We start from the raw sequence: 18746 nt of genomic DNA on the forward strand, positions 1-18746 counted from the left end.
TGGCAAAAAAACAGTTTATGTGTTTGTTGGTGTTAAGTGAATATTCTTCATTGTATTTGTGTATTCATTAGGTCACCTCAGGAGGTAATAATGGCGAACGTATCTAAAGCCCTGGTGCCCAGCCTACAGCCCTTTGGTATATGATGTGCAGCCCTCGGACCTCAGCAGTCTGTAGTGGGAACAACGATTATGGTAAAAGCATGGATTTCGACTAGCCTCATGTAACATGTTCCCAACTTCATATTGTCTTCTGTAGCATATCCCCAGCCAGAAATTAAGCATGTCCACAATCTCTGACCCTCAATTCCTCCATTAGTTCTTAAGTTTCTGACCGTCCTCTCAATACATATATTGAACATTATGTGCGGCCCTTTGGTGATGTCAGGGGCAATGAGGCCCCCTTTAGCTCAACCACTGATCTAAAGCCAATAGAATATGGAAGGGTTAGAACCTCTGCCAAGTGCATATTGCTGTTGGTGTCCTTTTTAGAGAGATTTAATCTCCATTTGTCCTTGTGACGACTTTCAGCAAAAATAAGGGAAAATCCAAAACCATGAGTTGTTCTCATAAAGGAATAGAGGAAAAATATAACCGGGGCATATTTTACGGTGAGGGGATTTCTATTACTTTGGAGAGATTGTCTCTCGCCCTCATGTTATAGGACTGAAAGTGAATGGAAATTTCCCCAATGGCACATAGATGCCAAAAAAAATCACAAGGGATTTAAGCATTTCCTACTGTATGCAAAACTAAAAAACAAGTTTAGGATTTAGATATACGTTAGGTAGTCAACATGGAACAGAAGGCTTCTAATGCTCTTGCATTTTTTTGCTGCATGGATTTTTAAGGCAAACCTATTACTATAAAAAATAAATTACTTTAAAAAGTCTAAAGTATAAACAAAAAGTCCTGGCGCTGTGGTTGCGGTGGTCAGACGGCGGGGCTGGGACAATGGGGTCGGACAATGTCCCAAGGGGGTCAACCTTGAATATCACGTCCAAGTCCGGGCTGCTGCCTACCCTAACCCAGATCCCAACTGGGTGGAGAGAATAGCAACACAAAAAAATCGGGTATGATGGCGCTCATGACAAATGACATAAAAAGAAGGAAAGAACTTGGATGCTGTTAAAATCAATAAAATAAGCTCCTGGTCAGGGAGAAACCAATGGTGTGCTAAGGATGTAGTACTAAGCATGTAGACATGGTACCAAAGGAGATAGCTCAAAGAGCAAGGAGGACCCAGAGGTGAGAAGAGGTTGATGGGGGGGGGGGGGGGGGTAGAATACTCAAACCCCGACCTACAGCTCCGGTGGCGGTGCGCGCCCGAGGTGGCAGCGGCCGCTGCTCGTCAGTCCCTGCTGGCGCGGCGCCGGGAGATGAAGAAGGGCTCGGCCCGAAACATGTCATTTCCCTCCAATTGTGGCATTCCCCCAATAGCTCCGCCAGGTGATCCTTTGGTTGTGTAAGAGCCGGGTTGTTGGTGAGCTACCTCCACACTTCCGGCTACATCGTTGGTTCAGCCCTTGGTGCGCACGTCGGCGCTAGGCACCTGGTGACGTCATCTCCCGGCGCCGCGTCAGCAGGGACTGACGAGCAGCGGCCGCTGCCACCTCGGGCGCGCACTGCCACCGGAGCTGTAGGTCGGGGTTTGAGTATTCTACCCCCCCCCCCATCAACCTCTTCTCACCCCAGGCATCGCCCCATCCGGAGACTCACCCGCAGCGAAGGTTCCAGATTCGATCGAGGCTGTCAGTCCATCAACAGATGACACACCGTCCAGACCTTACAGGTGGTAAGGCGTTGTTTTCCTGCCTCTGGGTCCTCCTTGCTCTTTGAGCTATCTCCTTTGGTACCATGTCTACATGCTTAGTACTACATCCTTGTCACACCATTGGTTTCTCCCTGACCAGGAGCTTATTTTATTGATTTTAACAAACAAGTTTATCATCCAGATCCCGAGCAGCATCCAAGTTCTTTCCTTCTTTTTATGTCATTTTGTCCGGGAGCGCCATCATACCCGATTTTTTTGTGTTGCTTTAAAAAGTCTAGCTTGTAGTAATAATGAAATCAGCGGTATCTCATGCAAAAGGGAGCATAGGGCAGATTCCGACACTTGTGAATATGATGTACTGTAGGCAGGTTCACTAACATTTTATTTTTTGGAACACACTACCAAATTAAGACATTCCAATAAGTACATTTAAATTAACAAAATATTAAAAACGTGGATGTATTTCTAACCTGTTCTTTTCCATTGTACTGGGAAAGATGTGCTCCTCATATCTTTGTCGGGCAGCATTGCCTCCAAAGCCCAAGAAGGTGGCCACGTACACCCTGTACACGTGCTGTGTCTCGTGGGCATCACAGCCAAGGTTGAACTCTGCCAGCAGGTTCTTAGCCATTTCTTCCTGTAGAAGAATGGAAAGGTGGACAGTTGTCAAATGGAAAAAATAAAATAGCTCATGCACAAATTACATGCAGGGCACAGCGCATATATAAAAGCCTTTGGAATTAAGGATGCAATTCTTAGCAACACTGACACAAACAAAGTTCTAATCCTCACTCTTCACGCCTACTTGCATCGAAATATCAGGGAAACAATCCCACTACCATTACATTTCCAATCACCTACATTAAGTAATAGAGTATACATCTGTTTTTAGTGTTTCTGTTCATCTCTTCAACGGTGTCTGGCCTCCTTTTATGTTCATGTTTTTACCCATAGATTACCTACACCCACATTTTGAAGACCGTCCCACAGTTTTTTTTTTGTATACGCATATAAGAATAACTGCACTCCACTGTACAAGGCAGCATGTATTCTGCCAATGTACAAAACAGAGAACATAAACGCCTAAAGGAAAAAGAATTTATTCGTCTGCATAGTGTAACTATATGCTTTTGCATTTTTCGGCACAACTGCACTGCCTGGGTGGGAACCATTTACTTCCACATGTACTCTACAAGCAGGAGTAGGAAGGACTTTAGCAGGTTGGTTCTTGGGCACCATAACATGTGCCCAGGACTGGTGGCTTTATTTCCAGGCACAGTGATAACAAGACAGGCGCACTGCTTACCAGTTGTATCTAGTAGTAGTCACATTCGGCTGAACTTGTACTGTAATGTTGAAGAGGTTTGGTAACTTATCCAAGCCACTTTTTCAGTTTTAATGAACGTAAAGAACATACCCCAGCATTTACATGGATGCAGGTAGCACAGACACCTTGATCCAGTCACTATGCATCAACCATGAAAGGCAGATGTTACAGTCCAAGAACTGGATGAGAGGTGTGAAATTTTAGATATTCCTTTAAGAACGGTAAGGTACGCATTTTGGTCAGACAGGACAAGTGGTTCACAAAAGACATAAAAGAGGCCATGTTAGTCAAACTGTTACACCATCCCTGAACAGGAGTGGGGAGCGTCGACATCATCTGTCTTCCACATATAATGCCTTTTTAACACCTCTTTCCTGGTATGGTAGACCATTCACACCTTCAGCCATGTAAATAGAAAGCCAAACACCTAAGAAGCCTTTCTGACATCTGGGATGTGGTAATGTAATAAGAACATGGTGGTTCAACAATTTTCACACCTCCCATCTTTTTTGATGGTGATTGTATCAAGGTGTCGGTGCTACCTGTGTGGATATAAATATTCTTGATTATTTTCCAGAAGCTCATTAAAACTGAACATGTGGCTTGGATAAGCTACGAAAATGTCTTCAATATTACAGAACAAGTCCAGTTGATTGTGACTTATTACTAGTAGATGCACCGTGATCTGGACACATGAGAACCTTCACAGACATGCTTGCCATTACAGCACCAGAGAACCCCTAATACTAGGTAGAGGATACATGCCCTTTTTTGCCTGTGACAGTAGTAATGTTATTGTCAGGTGCCACTGAAAACCGTTTACTAAATGCATTAAGGGGCTAGCAATTTAGCTATTCACCAGTGGCCCTTTCTTTCTGAGATCCGTGTGGCCAATTCATAAAGTCAGACCAAACTGGCAACTACTGGATTTTTTTTTTTTGTTTGTATGAAAAATATCTCAATAGTGAGAACAATTTGTTTTTCATTGTTCAGACATATATTTGTAGCATTTTAAATTGACTTGTTAGGCTCTACAGGCCAAATCTCACTATAACACTACTGTATCTGGAGACAGAAATACAGTGCCTTGCGAAAGTATTCGCCCCCTTGAACTTTTTGACCTTTTGCCACATTTCAGGCTTCAAACATAAAGATATAAAACTGTATTTTTTTTGTGAAGAATCAACAACAAGTGGGACACAATCATGAAGTGGAACGAAATTTATTGGATATTTCAAACTTTTTTTAACAAATAAACAAACTGAAAAATTGGGCGTGCAAAATTATTCAGCCCCTTTAATTTCAGTGAAGCAAACTCTCTCCAGAAGTTCAGTGAGGATCTCTGAATGATCCAATGTTGACCTAAATGACGAATGATGATAAATAGAATCCACCTGTGTGTAATCAAGTCTCTGTATAAATGCACCTGCACTGCGATAGTCTCAGAGGTCCGTTTAAAGCGCAGAGAGCATCATGAAGAACAAGGAACACACCAGGCAGGTCCGAGATACTGTTGTGGAGAAGTTTAAAGCCGGATTTGGATACAAAAAGATTTCCCAAGCTTTAAACATCCTAAGGAGCACTGTGCAAGCGATAATATTGAAATGGAAGGAGTATCAGACCACTGCAAATCTACGAAGACCTGGCCGTCCCTCTAAACTTTCAGCTCATACAAGGAGAAGACTGATCAGAGATGCAGCCAAGAGGCCCATGATCACTGTGGATGAACTGCAGAGATCTACAGCTGAGGTCGGAGACTCTGTCCATAGGACAACAATCAGTCGTATACTGCACAAATCTGGCCTTTATGGAAGAGTGGCAAGAAGAAAGCTATTTCTTAAAGATATCCATAAAAAGTGTCATTTACAGTTTGCCACAAACCACCTGGGAGACACACCAAACATGTAGAAGAAGGTGCTCTGGTCAGATGAAACCAAAATCCAACTTTTTGGCAACAATGCAAAACGTTATGTTTGGCGTAAAAGCAACACAGCTCATCAACCTGAACACACCATCCCCACTGTCAAACATGGTGGTGGCAGCATCATGGTTTGGGCCTGCTTTTCTTCAGCAGGGACAGGGAAGATGGTTAGAATTGATGGGAAGATGGATGGAGCCAAATACAGAACCATTCTGGAAGAAAACCTGATGGAGTCTGCAAAAGACCTGAGACTGGGGCGGAGATTTGTCTTCCAACAAGACAATGATCCAAAACATAAAGCAAAATCTACAATGAAATGGTTCACAAATAAACATATCCAGGTGTTAGAATGGCCAAGTCAAAGTCCAGACCTGAATCCAATCGAGAATCTGTTGAAAGAACTGAAAACTGCTGTTCACAAACGCTCTCCATCCAACCTCACTGAGCTCGAGCTGTTTTGCAAGGAGGAATGGGCAAAAATTTCAGTCTCTCAATGTGCAAAACTGATAGAGACATACCCCAAGCGACTTACAGCTGTAATCGCAGCAAAAGGTGGCGCTACAAAGTATTAACTTAAGGGGGCTGAATAATTTTGCACGCCCAATTTTTCAGTTTTTTATTTGTTAAAAAAGTTTGAAATATCCAATAAATTCCGTTTAACTTCATGATTGTGTCCCACTTGTTGATTCTTCACAAAAAATTACAGTTTTATATCTTTATGTTTGAAGCCTGAAATGTAGCAAAAGGTCGAAAAGTTCAAGGGGGCCGAATACTTTCGCAAGGCACTGTAGCTCCACATTAAAGTCATTGTATGGATCCTTCAACTCCTGAAAACAGGTTATTTTGTTTCACTCTCAAGTGGAGAGCTGACAAGGTAAAATAGGATCTCCTTCTTGGACCGCTTTTAAGAATGGGTTCTCCATATTACACCATGTAAGTGAAATGCTTCAGGTCAGAGAAATGTTTACCTAAAGGGGTTTTCAGCTCATGATTTAAATATCTTGGCTTGTACACGATTTTTTGCATAGTGCATATTTTACGAAGTACATTGCATTTTGATCTATTTGTGCTTTCTAACCAAGGTGTGTATCCTTGTTGTCTAGAGATACAACAATGGATCAGTCATCAGATGAAACATAACCCCATAAAAGTGGCACAGAGACTCTGGCTCTGTACATCTAAATACAAAAGGAAAAAGACATCCCCCCCCCGAGACATTGTATTCTTTACATAGTTACATAGTAGGTGAGGTTGAATAAAGACAATAGTCCATCCAGTTCAACCTTTGTAGGTGTGTGTGACTGTAATCATCTCACATAGCCCTGAATGTTCTGATCCTTGAGATGTACGTCTAAGAGTCTTTTGAAAGTCACCATACTTCCCGCAGAAACCACCTCTTGTGGTAGACAATTCCACAATCTTGTAGCCCTAACAGTAAAGAACCCTCCTCGTTGCCTGAGGTTAAAACGCTTCTCCTCTAATCGCATTGTATGTCCTCGAGTCCTCATGCAATTCCTTCGAATTCTGACAGCAGGATTCTCCACTCTCAGGATATATTGATCAGCAGCTGCAGCCACTGATCGACAAAAGTTTCCAACATATCAATTTGACAGAAGTCAATCTCTCAATTAACCTCTGTTAAACAGGGATGGCAACATATGAAATTACATTTGGTCAGTCCCTGTTGAACTGGCTGAATTTTGAACTACCTGCACAGAGTTTGCATGTTCTCCCTGTGCCTGTGTGTGTTTCCTCCGGGTACTCTGGTTTCTTCCCACACTCCAAAGACATGCTGGTAGGGTAAATGGCTCCTGTCTAAACTGGTCTTAGTATGTGAATGTATGAATGTGAGTTAGGGAACTTAGACTGTAAGCTCCTTGAGGGCAGGGACTCATGTGAACTAATAATACATATGTAAAGCGCTGCATAAATTGACAGCGCTATAGAAGTACCTGAAATAAAAAATGGCCAGCTTCAAGCTATTGGAACAAGAATATTAATACAAAGCCAGGCAACTAGCAAAGGAGAGAACATTAATGGCAGGCCAAATTTTTATCTCATGGCAAGTTTGCCCTAAAATAAAGAGCAAAGTTATTATGCGTCCAGTTTAGGATAAAGTTCAAGGCCATCCCACAGATATTAAATGGTCAGTAAACCAAGAACTGAATGACAATGTCTGGGATGTGGTTCCATGTACTCAGCACAAAAGAATCTCGCTATAGCTTTAACAATAGCTGGTTGTTAAGGAGTGGGCTGTGGAGCTGCGTCCTTAACAATCAATGACTCATCAGCTGTCAGCGGGTTCCCAGCTGACAGCTGAATGTAAACCAAAGAATTACCGACAATGAAATTTGAGAAAAAAAAAAAAAAGAAGGAGTGGGGCCCCTTCCTCCTGACCTGAACCATACCAGGCCACATGCCCTGAACATGAGAGGGGTGCTTTGGGGCAGGGGGCAACCCAGATCCCAGAGAGGAGGAGGATCTGGGCTGCCCTGTGCAAAACCACTGCACAGAGGAGGTAAGTATAACACGTTTGCTATTTTAATTGCTAACAAAAAGCTGACAGTCAGCAACGGGTGTGGTTGACTTTTTTTTTTTTTTCGGGTTGGCAGCAGTGTTCATTGTGTTTGATGCTGGATTTACTTCAGGGAACATATTAATTCCTTTAAATAAAGAAATTGTCAAAAGCTCTGTTTTTATTTATTTTTTATGTGATAAGAGATAACTTCGCGCCACTGGTATATGTATTGTGGTAAGCTGCACGTTAAATAACTAAGAATAGTTATGGCAATTATTGTAGATTAAAAAACTGCGCTATACCACTCAAAGGACTCGTAGTGGGTATCAACCATGTAAAACCCAAATATAAAAACCATGTATAAAAAAAAAAAATCGGCTATACAGTAAAAATGTACACAATGTAAAAGTTGCCTAAAAACATTATGGTACTAAAACATGGTAGCCAATAAACGATAGATGTAAAAGTTACCTAAAACATTATCATAGTGAACAATATCAATGACAATAAATATAAATACAAGCTTCTAGAAATCTTCTAGTCACAACTTGTCACAACTTCCGAAGACGTCACATTTTGACGAAACGCGTCAAGTTGGCACGCACGTTGCCTCGCTCTGAAGTCCGCTGGTGGAACATACGCCGTAGACAGCACTTCCGGGTCCGGCGAAGCTACCGCTACACACGGAAAAAATCCAACCGCGAGGCTGGAATATATACCCGTCAGGACAGGAGCAATTTACTCTTATACCTTTTATCCGTTTGAAGGACTGTTTTTTGGACTTTGTTGGATTGATTTTATATTTTAACATTGCACACGTTTTGAAGTGGGGTTTTTTTATATTGAGTGCCCACCCATTCCAGAATGTTTTTAAGGAACTTGCAGTGGTTTTAATTATCTTGTGTGGATAAAATAAAGGAGTTTTAACACTCTGCACGAGGAGAAGTCCTTTTGTTTGTTTTTATCCCCATACTCTGAGCCACCAAGTATCTGGGGGAGAGGAGTCCTGTGTCCGCCAGCCCACTGGGAGATAACCATACCCTGAGGACCTTAGCTGAAGTTAGGAGCCTGGAGGCATAAAGATTAAGCCCATTTTGATTCCTTGTTGGCGTACGCCATCAGGAATCCACTCCATCTGGTAAGTGAGCCTTCTTACCATTTGAGCACCAGTGGTGACCAGCGAAGGGAAACAATACAGCCATTATAATACAGAGACTTTCTTGCACCATTGCACTTTTTCCCTCTACACTAGAAGATTTCTAGAAGCTTGTATTTATATTTATTGTCATTGATATTGTTCACTATGATAATGTTTTAGACAACTTTTACATCTATCGTTTATTGGCTACCATGTTTTAGTACCATAATGTTTTTAGGCAACTTTTACATTGTGTACATTTTTACTGTATAGCCGGTTTTTTATACATGGTTTTTATATTTGGGTGGTATAGCGCAGTTTTTTAATCTACAATTATTTATTTTTTACACTTTTTTGGTGATGGATTGGGAGGGGGGGGGGGGGGGCATGCTTTTTGTTACTCAATTCTTGTTCAAAACTGATGACATGTGCGATTTAGATGCATTCCCATAGAAGCAATGAGCCTGGAATTCACATCTGAACCACACTGCAGTGCTCACAAAGCGAACAGGTCTCTTTTTAAATTTGCACTGGCGCTACACCGCAGATATGTGAACTGGCTCAATAGATAGCCGGTTTGGTTCACATGTCATGGAAATCACATGCAGTTCAAAACACATCCAATTAGCATATATGTGAATAGAGCCTATGGCTCATTTTGGGGAGAGCTCTAAATTTTTGGATTTCCCATCACGCTTTTTCATGGTGACAATGGTTATCAACACAGATGAAGGGGTGAATCTCCCCAGTGGGGACACAGCATTAAAAACTCTACAAAGGTCCAACCCTTCCCCACTTTTAAAATTTTTTTTTTGCCTAAGGATACACTTTAACTGTCCCCTGTCACTAATATACACAGAACTGGCTTCATATTCCAGTCAACACTGAAAATTAAGCCTTGAGATGCACAGTGAGCTGGAGGGCTTTTTGGAGGGCTTTTTGGTTCTTTTTTAGCCTACTTATAAATCTTATCTAGTTATACATTCTCATACATGTAGACAGCACTTTGCAAATCTTTGCAGGTTACCAAGCTGCTGCTACACTAAAGCCATAAATACCGGACTTTTCAAACCCATTAGGTGTAATGTTGCTGATGTTTTTCCTTTTTACTATGCTGCTAATAACAAGAACAAGGATTGCTTCATTGCTGCAATAACTGTATTCAGCATTTGAGCTCTCACTTTTTAGTTCATTCCAGCTGTCACATAACACATTACCCCACAAGGCTTGGGGAAAGAAAATAAAAAGGGCCTGCAGAGAACATGGCTGACGGCTTGTCACGGGAGATTATCTAGAAATTCCTTCCTGTAGAAGGGTCTTAATATAACCACGTGTGGGATATTCTCGTTTCCCATGTACTATAGATGTATTATCTCTTGCCGGAGAATTAAAATCTGGTATGTGACTTGGCAGACTTGAGCACCCAGAGGGAATAATGCCACTGTATGACCAATCAGCGTAAGAGAAGCTACATGGGCTCAAAGAATTCAGTACAGTCAATCATCATACAGACATCGGATTGGTCCATTACATCTTGTGTATATTTTCTACACTGATAGGGCTCATTTACATGTATGGCAGAATTTACAGTGAGCGCGCTCTCAGCACAACATCGGCCACCCAGCGATGCACAGGTGTGGTGCAGACGTTTAAACCCACATTTTTGCTGCTGCAGGTGCAAAGAGGTTCAAGTTATGTTCACACTGTCCTGCATGATAAAATGCAGCATTTTCCATGAAGGCTAGTGCAGTGTCCGCTCCGTCAGGGAGCAGTGTGAGACACTTTTTTTTTTTTTTTTTTTTAGGCCAATTTATTTGAAGTGTCGCTCAGTGACGCTTAATTCATGTGCTGCATTTTTCCGCACTGCACATCTCACCAGCATTGTAGTGTGAACAGGGCACACAGGAAACAATCGCTGATCCAGTGTGGAAAAATGCAGGTTACCGCTCCTAGTGTGAATTAACCCTAACAGGCTTATCTGCCCAGCAAACCATGTAACAAGGACAGGGGTGCTTACAATGGGCAGCATTTATTTATAATGTGTGAAGCTTTTTCTCCCAACAGGAAAAGAAAAAAAAAAACTAAGGTTTTTTACTTAGTAAGTGGTAGCTGGATTTTTTGTTGGTCTCCAATTTAAAGCAATTCTAAACTTACATTTTTTTTTCTTTAAAATAATCAATACGTTAAAGACTTACCTGCTCTGTGCAATGCTTTTGCACAGAGCAGCCCTGATCCTTCTTTTCTTGGGTCCTGCGCCAGTGTTCCTGGCTCCTCCCCTTCCCCCCGCCAAGTGCCCTCATAGCAAGCTGCTTGCTATGGGGCACTCCCACGGGTTTCATTGGTAAGTGAGCTGGGAATTTTTCTTTTGTTATTTTTTGACATGCGTCACCCTTCCTTGTGCTCCTTGCTGCAAAGACCAGTTATAGGTTGGGGTGGTTGCTATTTGTTTGTACTGTTGGTGAATTGGTGAGGGGACGCACTGGACACCTTCACTGCCATTGTGCTCTTGCTGGGTGTCCAGTGCATTCCTGTACCTTTAAGGAGGGGTGGGCTTCCTCCAGGCAAACCTGCCCTCAATCTATCCATAGATATATAATGCTCCAACTCAGGAGACTCTCAAAATAATAGCGTTAGGACTGCAGTACACTGGGGTGCCATAAAAGTGGCCCTTACGCATATATTTGCAAATATGTGCAAACTAAAGCCCTGGTTTTAATGTGAACTGTTTGACAGATAATTTGGTTTGTTGCAGGCTGTTTTTTTTTTTTTTGTTACATGTGTCTCCCTTCCATGTGCTCCTTGCTGCGAAGGCCAGTTATAGGGTGGCGGTAGTTGCCATTTGTTTGTGCTTGCTCCCGAGCCTTGCTCTCAGTATCTATTGAAACAGACAGCAGGACTTGACCCCACCCCCCCTGCTCTCTCATCACTGGCTGTGATTGACAGCAGCAGGAGACAATGGCTTTTGCTGCTGCCTCTGAGCCAATAAGGGAGGGAGGGAGCAGAGAAAGCTTCTACTCTTGTGCACATCGCTGGATCAAGATCAGTCTCAGGTAAGTATAAGAGGGGGTTGGGGGTTAAACTGAATGCAGAAGAGTTTTTTTTACTTTAATGCAGAGAATGTAAAGACTACCCTATTCACAGGGTTACAATGGTGCTGAGTAACTTCACTCCAGAATAATACCGTATTATAACCCTATTATAGGAATTGGAAAAAGTACATATTAACTGCCAGTACCAACTGCTAAGATGTTTTCATTTTACAGGGGGAACACAGAAAAGCAAAGAATGTTATGCGAATGCCCTTTGTTTTTGCTTTAATGTGGCTTTAAAGGAAACTTTTTTTTTATTCTTACCTGCTCTGTGCAATAGAATTGTACAGAGCAGCCCTGAACCTATTCTTTTGGGGTTCCCTGCTGGGGCTTCTGGCTCCTCCTTTATGGCTAGTTCCCCCAACAGGAAGTCACTTCCCATGGGGCCACTCATGCTGGCTTGCTCCCAAGCCCTGCTGCTGCGTCCATGGACACAGACAGCGGAACTCGTCCCTGCCCTCCCCTTCCTTGCCACTGGCTTTGATTGACAGGAGTCAATGCCTCTGCAAAGCATGCAAGTGAGGGGAGAGAAGAGCTGCAGGCGTGCACAGTGCTGGATCGAATGAGAGCTCAGGTAAGTAAGGGGGGGGTGAAGGGCCAAGACCGATGCCTAAACATTTTTTACTTTAATGCAAATAATGCATTAAGGTAAAAAAATGTTAAGGGTTTAAAACCAATTTAACTGTTGATCAGACAAGTCCTAATATCTGCATGTGTTTAATAGAGAAATTAGATATAAAGCCCTTCTGGCAGGGACAGATATGAACTATCCAATATTCCAATAAAAACACTGCCAAAAAGTGCCAGAGCATCATTAAATAGTAAAAAAAATAACACAATAAATCATCGGACAGAACAGCTCCAGCACTTGAAGGCCAGGATTTTTGGTAACTAATTGATGAGTACTGAAAGAGAAAAAGCAGCCCCTAAAAATACTAGTTGCCCATTTGTCATGCTGATTTAGGAGCTTTATTTGTTTGAGTCAATGAAGATGAGAGATTTAAACTAATCTAATTTCAGTGGCTGCAAACTTTTTCCAGGTTAGTGACTCAAAGTCTTGAAGACAGACAGCCAGGCAGCTATCATTGTGCAGAAGGAAAGATTGGAAATCACAGATTAGGCATTTGTAGAAACTCAAGCCACCTTTTTTCCAAAGACAAAATATGAAAAGTTTATATAATGAAGCAAAAATTATAGAACGTGTGGACACGTTCCAGGCTGTACATTTGGGATCCCGGTGTCTGCAGCCATGAGGGCGAATCATAGAAAATCACTAGATGACAAGCGCATGCAGGAAGTAATAGTTGCGATGAGCACAATAAAAACTGTACAACTGGAACCCAATGTGTGAAACAAAAGGAGACACATAGGCAACAGCAATAAAACGTACATGAGAAAAGACTTGTCAAAACCCAGCGAAAACAACAGTAAATTAAAAGTGCACAATTGTGTGGCAATTTGGCGAATTTGTAAAAACTGAAGGAAAACATGGCACCCTTCTACTTTCCTACTTCCATGTTAAAGTGGACCTGAACTCAAATTGTAATCTGAAAAATCTACCTTTTCCCTTGAATGCCTCCTGAAAAAATAGCAGTGCACTTCCTGACATGTGACTGTATGCAGTATGTAAAGTGCAAAATATAAAGCAATTCTGCCCCTGACTGCCAGTCTCATGAGATTTGGACTGAGATTTGATGATGTCACTATTGTGCGGCTCACTGTTCTTGCTGGAGAGGAAGCTGCACCTGAGGACCTGCAGTGCAAGGATCTCCCTACATCTGATTATTGTTTCAATGGGTGAGTGATTCCTCTACCTTCCCTGTTCCTTTTTTAATCTTCCCCGACCAGTCATTAGGGATCCTACAGGCGATACTGATGATTAGTCCTTTGCCTCCGTTCCTGTATTTTTTTAATGCAAGCAGTGCGAGTAGTTGAATTAACTTTGCATCAGCCTATGGAGTCTACTGTACTGGGCAATCTGCACATAAGAGCTCAAAGAGAGCATGGGAGAAGCAGTGTAGGGAGCCAATCAGTTGTGCTGCAGTGCAAGAAGCATGCTGAAAGGTGGAGAGAGCAGAGTGGCACAGAGATGAGCTCATTAGCTTATGCCGGTCCTTTCACTGATTAGTTACCGGGAGGACATGGGAATGGGCTTGTAATTGAAAGTGAACCTGCAGCAGCGGAAGATCATGTCCCCTACCATGCCAGACAGGACTGTACTATGGGACAGAGTTGTGTAAATCTCAAAACTAGATGGACAGAAATACAAATACTTTTAGGTATTTCATCTGTTTATTAAGCAGTTTGTTTGGAGTTCAGTGTTCAGTACACATTCTTTATTATTGTAACATTTACCCAAAAAGTGAAAAAATTATCAATTTTATTTTCTTGCTTTTCCATTCTTCATTTTTTGTATATAGATGTGTTAAAGTGGTTCTATAGGGAAAACATGTTTTACCCTAATGCATTCCCTGCACTAAGGTAAACAAGAAAAAAAAAAAAAAAAGTCCCATTATTTGTATCGCCCCCTAACCTTCTAAATACTTACCAGAGTCCTCACTCCATCCAGCGCTGTGCCTATCTGTAGCATGTCTTTCCTCTCCTACAGGATACAGTGGTAGCAGTAGGATCCATTGGCTCCTGCTGCTGTCAACCAAATCCTGAGAGCAGAAAGCCGGGGGCAGGGCTGAGCCGTGTTGTGTGCATCTATGAAGACACAGAGCAAGGCTTGGGAGCGAGCCCTCACATGTGCAACCATAGGAAGCAGATTCCTTGTGGTGGCACATGGAAAAGAGGAGGAGAAGCCAACAGCACTGGTAGGGGACACTTAAAAGAAGAGGATCAGGGCCGCTCCGTGCAGCACAATTGCACAGAGCAGGTAAGTATAACATGTGTTTAGTTTTAATAATAAAAAAAAAAAAAAAACACAAAGGCTTACAATCCCTTTAAACTTTCCCCTAGTAGTTCGCTAAACAGCAGGGGATGTTCTTAGGATAACATCTAGGAAACATCAAGCCTGCCATTCCTGTTAATTTCCTGGCTGAAATACCTATCTAATGGCTTGAAAGCCCTTTAAACTCTGGACTTAGAGCAAGTGTGTAGATTTGGACTTTGATCTGGTTTACGGTAAGTATAGAAGATGTAGGATCAGCACCAATAACAGCACTTTCAGAAAAATGGTCAGCAGTGACAGCCCATGTAAATTTTCTCAGCAGAGTTTACCTTTAGGAACTGTGGAGGTTGCTCAGGTGGAGGCTACTCATGTTCAATCAATATGAAAAACTGGTTGCCCCTATGTATGTGCATATTTACAAACTATACACAAAAACAATGTATTTTAGAACATTAATACAACTCTGTGATAATGTTATTTTACATTAATCTGATCACATAATGTATATCCAAAAAAGAACTGCTAAAAGAGTGCATGGTGCCCCTTTAAAGTGTACAATTACAGCCACAAGAGTGGAAGTACAACTATCTTGTAGGTTAATAATTAAGTTAAGGAGTTCCTAAGAAAACACACATTTCTGAAAAGAGAGGTTTAAAATTGCCTTGTGCTTCAGCGACAATGGTAGAAGCAGAAATCTGCAGACTATTGGGTTTATTTTCATTTACTTTTGTTATAGCTGGTTTAAAAAGCAAAAAAGCAAGAAGCGGAAGAGGAGCAAATAAAAAAAGGAGTAAAATATTACGGATAATGACCTGCTGGAAGGAGGCAAAGCTTACACTTTTAGGTACTTCATATGCGATCTGGGTGGAGACTCCACCCATATCCAAAATGCCCACTGTACGCTTACGTATGATGGCGTCCTTGTGATCGCTGCCAGGCACATTGACTTCTACCAGAGCTTCATCTTCTGGTGGAGGGAAAGGAGTTCCACAAATATAATAATAAGTACAAACATAATAAATCATACGCAAAAAAGTAATACAAACAAATAACACTCATGAGTTGCTGGTGATATTAAAGGGTTTCACCCCTTAGTAAAGTTGTCCCCCATATCCAAGAGTACATTCCACGTGGGATAATACCAATTTTCAGCCCTGAACCAGAGATCTGTTCTCTGCCATGATCCTGACTCTGCGTGGTGTAGTCTTATTTATTCCAATGAGTAATCAATACTTATGGAAGCCTTCAGCAATCCCTCAGAGTACATTAGGAGCTGACCAGGACATATCAGAGGAAAGATTGCTGGATTGGGGCTGAAGGTGGGAAATAAAAAATAGACATCTTCACTAAAGGATCTTAAAAATAGGGGGCATAGCCTGGCGGGGGTCCAGGCTGAGACTGCCATTCACTATTTTACAGCAAGTCTTGACTTGATGTGCTTCTCCCGGGACGCCTAGTCGCTATCTACCATTGCCTGGAGCATAGACGAGCTTGCTTCCCGGCCAGCAACCACAGTGGTGGGCACAGGACTTCATTCCCATACAGCCTGAGCAGCTCATAAACACATCCTTAGTTTACAGATATCACATTGTTGTAAAGAAACTGATGCTCACCGATACTAACATTTCAGACAAGAAATATTAAACCATGAAAGACCTGGATAGGTTTGTACACAACACTCGATCATCAGAACATATAGACTGTGAATGTAAGAGCTTATTAAGGTGGAGGGTAGGAGACTGAGCAAAGCAAGGAGTCACTAGTATCCCGAGAGTCTATCCATGATCCCCATATTTTAAGGAATTTCTTAGAGCATCCCGTCGCCTCATATATTAACTTATAAAGCGGAAGGTTTTGATTTATCCATTTTTTCCTTTAACCTCAAACTTTTAGTCCTAGCCGAAAGTTCTACTTCCTTCAAATACTCCCAACAGACACCATTTGGGATTGCATACATTAGAGAGCTCAAAATTAGAGGCAATAAATGCGGTAACCTCCGACCAAAAAGGCCCGATCTTGGCGCAGGCCCAAACCATGTGAAAAAAAGTCACCCAGTTCAGCCCTGCACTTGTGACACAAAGGACTTTCCCGTTTCTGCATAAGGAAGAGTCACTTTAGGGTGAGGTAAACTTTGTGGATATAGCTTAGTAGGACAAGTTTATCTCTGGATAATTAGACAGTGTCAAAAAAGGAGTTACAAACCTCTTGTCAATCGTTAGGGGAGAGGTCTGGGACATCAGCCAACCACCTTGCTTGTTGTTTGGAAAGCGAGGCAGAGAGCCTATCGCTTAATAGGGAGTAAAATGTAGAAACCAGGCATGTATGTTCTAGGGAAAGCAATGTGCGTTCCAATTTTGAATTATACAGATACACCTCTCCAAACCCTAATTGGGCTTCCATTGCATATCTGGGTTTAAAATATCTATAGTGCCAACCCTTAGGGATGCCCAGTTCCTGTCGTAATTGTGCGAAGGATTTAAACATGATCCGTCTCAGATAACGGATTCAGGCAATAGTTATAAATTCTAATAGAAGCCCTCAATGTCACATTACCAGTAGATGTATTAGATGTATGCCTATATATCAGGTAACTCAGAGTTTCATATCAAAGTACTACTGCCGCTTCAGCTGCAGTAGTGGCATTATTAAGTTGCGGAAACATCAACCAGTGCACATAGATCAGTTGGGCAGCATAATAGAAGCGAAGGTTAGAGAGGGCCAATCCACCTCAGGTGGTGGGGAGCTGCAGGGTCTCCAGATAAAGTCTAGGTACCTTATGTCAGTGGTCCCCAACCCTGGCCCTCAGGGCCCACTAACAGGCTAGGTTTGCAAGATAACTGATATACATCCCAGGTGATATCATTTGCTGCTCAGTGATTGCAGTACTCTAGTCTGCATCTCTCCAAGGTAATACTTAAAATTTGGCCTGTTAGTGGGCCCTGAGGACCGGAGTTAAGGACCACTGCCTTATGTGACCAGAGAAATACAGAAAGAACAGAATCAATCATTTTGGGAGATAAATCGGGGCACCCCTTTGATTCTTAGGCTGTGGCTGTACATGGGCATTATATAGTTTAATGGAACATGGAAGAGTTTGTGACAGCAGGGCTTAGTCTCAATGTGGGCAGATGTTGGGGCCAAATTGCAGCCTGGGCCTAAGCAATCAATGGGCTGCATGAGCAAGCAGGAATTGATCTGAAGACCGGACAATGTGTATTATTGTTTTAAAAACTTAATTTGATATTGTATAAAACTATCTATTCTCTAATGTGTATCTTGTGAAACCCACAAGCTATGTACTGGTAACCAGACCATGTGGTCTAGGCCTAGTCTTTAATAGCAAATCTTCATGAAAATGTGACTGCGTTTTTTTCCCCTCTTTTTTTTTTTTGTTCACCTGATGTCCCTGCCAGTAACACACTTTTTGTCCTACAGTGACAACACTCATTCTGCAGTTCACAGAGGTGAACTGGGAGGGTTGATAGCCCTGCTGAACGCACAGAAACTCCTGCTCTTACTGGCTTTCAAGCAGGACCAACAGGTATTTTTGCGCTGATTAAAAAGAGGTATAATAAAATGCTTCTAATGATATATTTGGTACACCAAAAGGATTACATATACTTTAAAGAATTACAGAAATAAATAATAGTATGTGATTAAGAAGATAACCACATTGCGATGTCTCTGTAAGTGCCTTAAGAACCAAGGGAGAATGGTCCCTCTTTCAGTGATATGCACATTAGTGTGAATTGGGAAAAAGAAAAAAAAAAAAAACAAAACCAAAAAGAAAAAAAAATAAACTTACCATCATCTAAATGATCAAAGCGCCCCAAGACAAAATTGATACCAATCCAGGCGTAAACTCCTACAAAATCCAACAAAAGCAAGTCAGTCATATCTAGAGTAACTCACTGTACATCAATGTTTTTCTTTTTTTTTTCACAAGATGGTGAAGGAAGAACTTTTCCCAACAGCAGCCAAAATCTCCTCACTCTCCAAAAGCATTAGAAGAGGAATCTAGTTGCTACAGACACCAAAATCAGTTCCTACTACCAGAAGCTTGCTAAATGCTGCAAAGCATTATGTGCA

General features: G+C 41.9%; 1 protein-coding gene across 2 annotated transcripts in view; it reads right to left on the reverse strand.

Annotated features, from left to right (window-relative positions):
* Positions 1 to 18746, reverse strand: part of ENTPD4 (ectonucleoside triphosphate diphosphohydrolase 4) — an 86605-nt gene that overhangs the window by 12567 nt on the left and 55292 nt on the right. The window contains exons 7-9 of one of the 2 annotated variants that reach the window (XM_082253161.1): positions 18463 to 18522; positions 15494 to 15624; positions 2242 to 2408 (exon numbers count right to left, since the gene is read on the reverse strand). In XM_082253161.1, coding sequence (XP_082109287.1) covers positions 2242 to 2408; positions 15494 to 15624; positions 18463 to 18522 — 358 coding nt within the window. Of the gene's footprint in view, positions 1 to 2241; positions 2409 to 15469; positions 15625 to 18462; positions 18523 to 18746 lie in introns of both variants that reach the window. The other variant, XM_082253160.1, reaches the window with a different exon arrangement.

This window comes from Pelophylax lessonae (genome assembly GCF_965119305.1).
Source record: "Pelophylax lessonae genome assembly, chromosome: 4".
NCBI classification, from domain to species: Eukaryota; Metazoa; Chordata; class Amphibia; order Anura; family Ranidae; genus Pelophylax; species Pelophylax lessonae.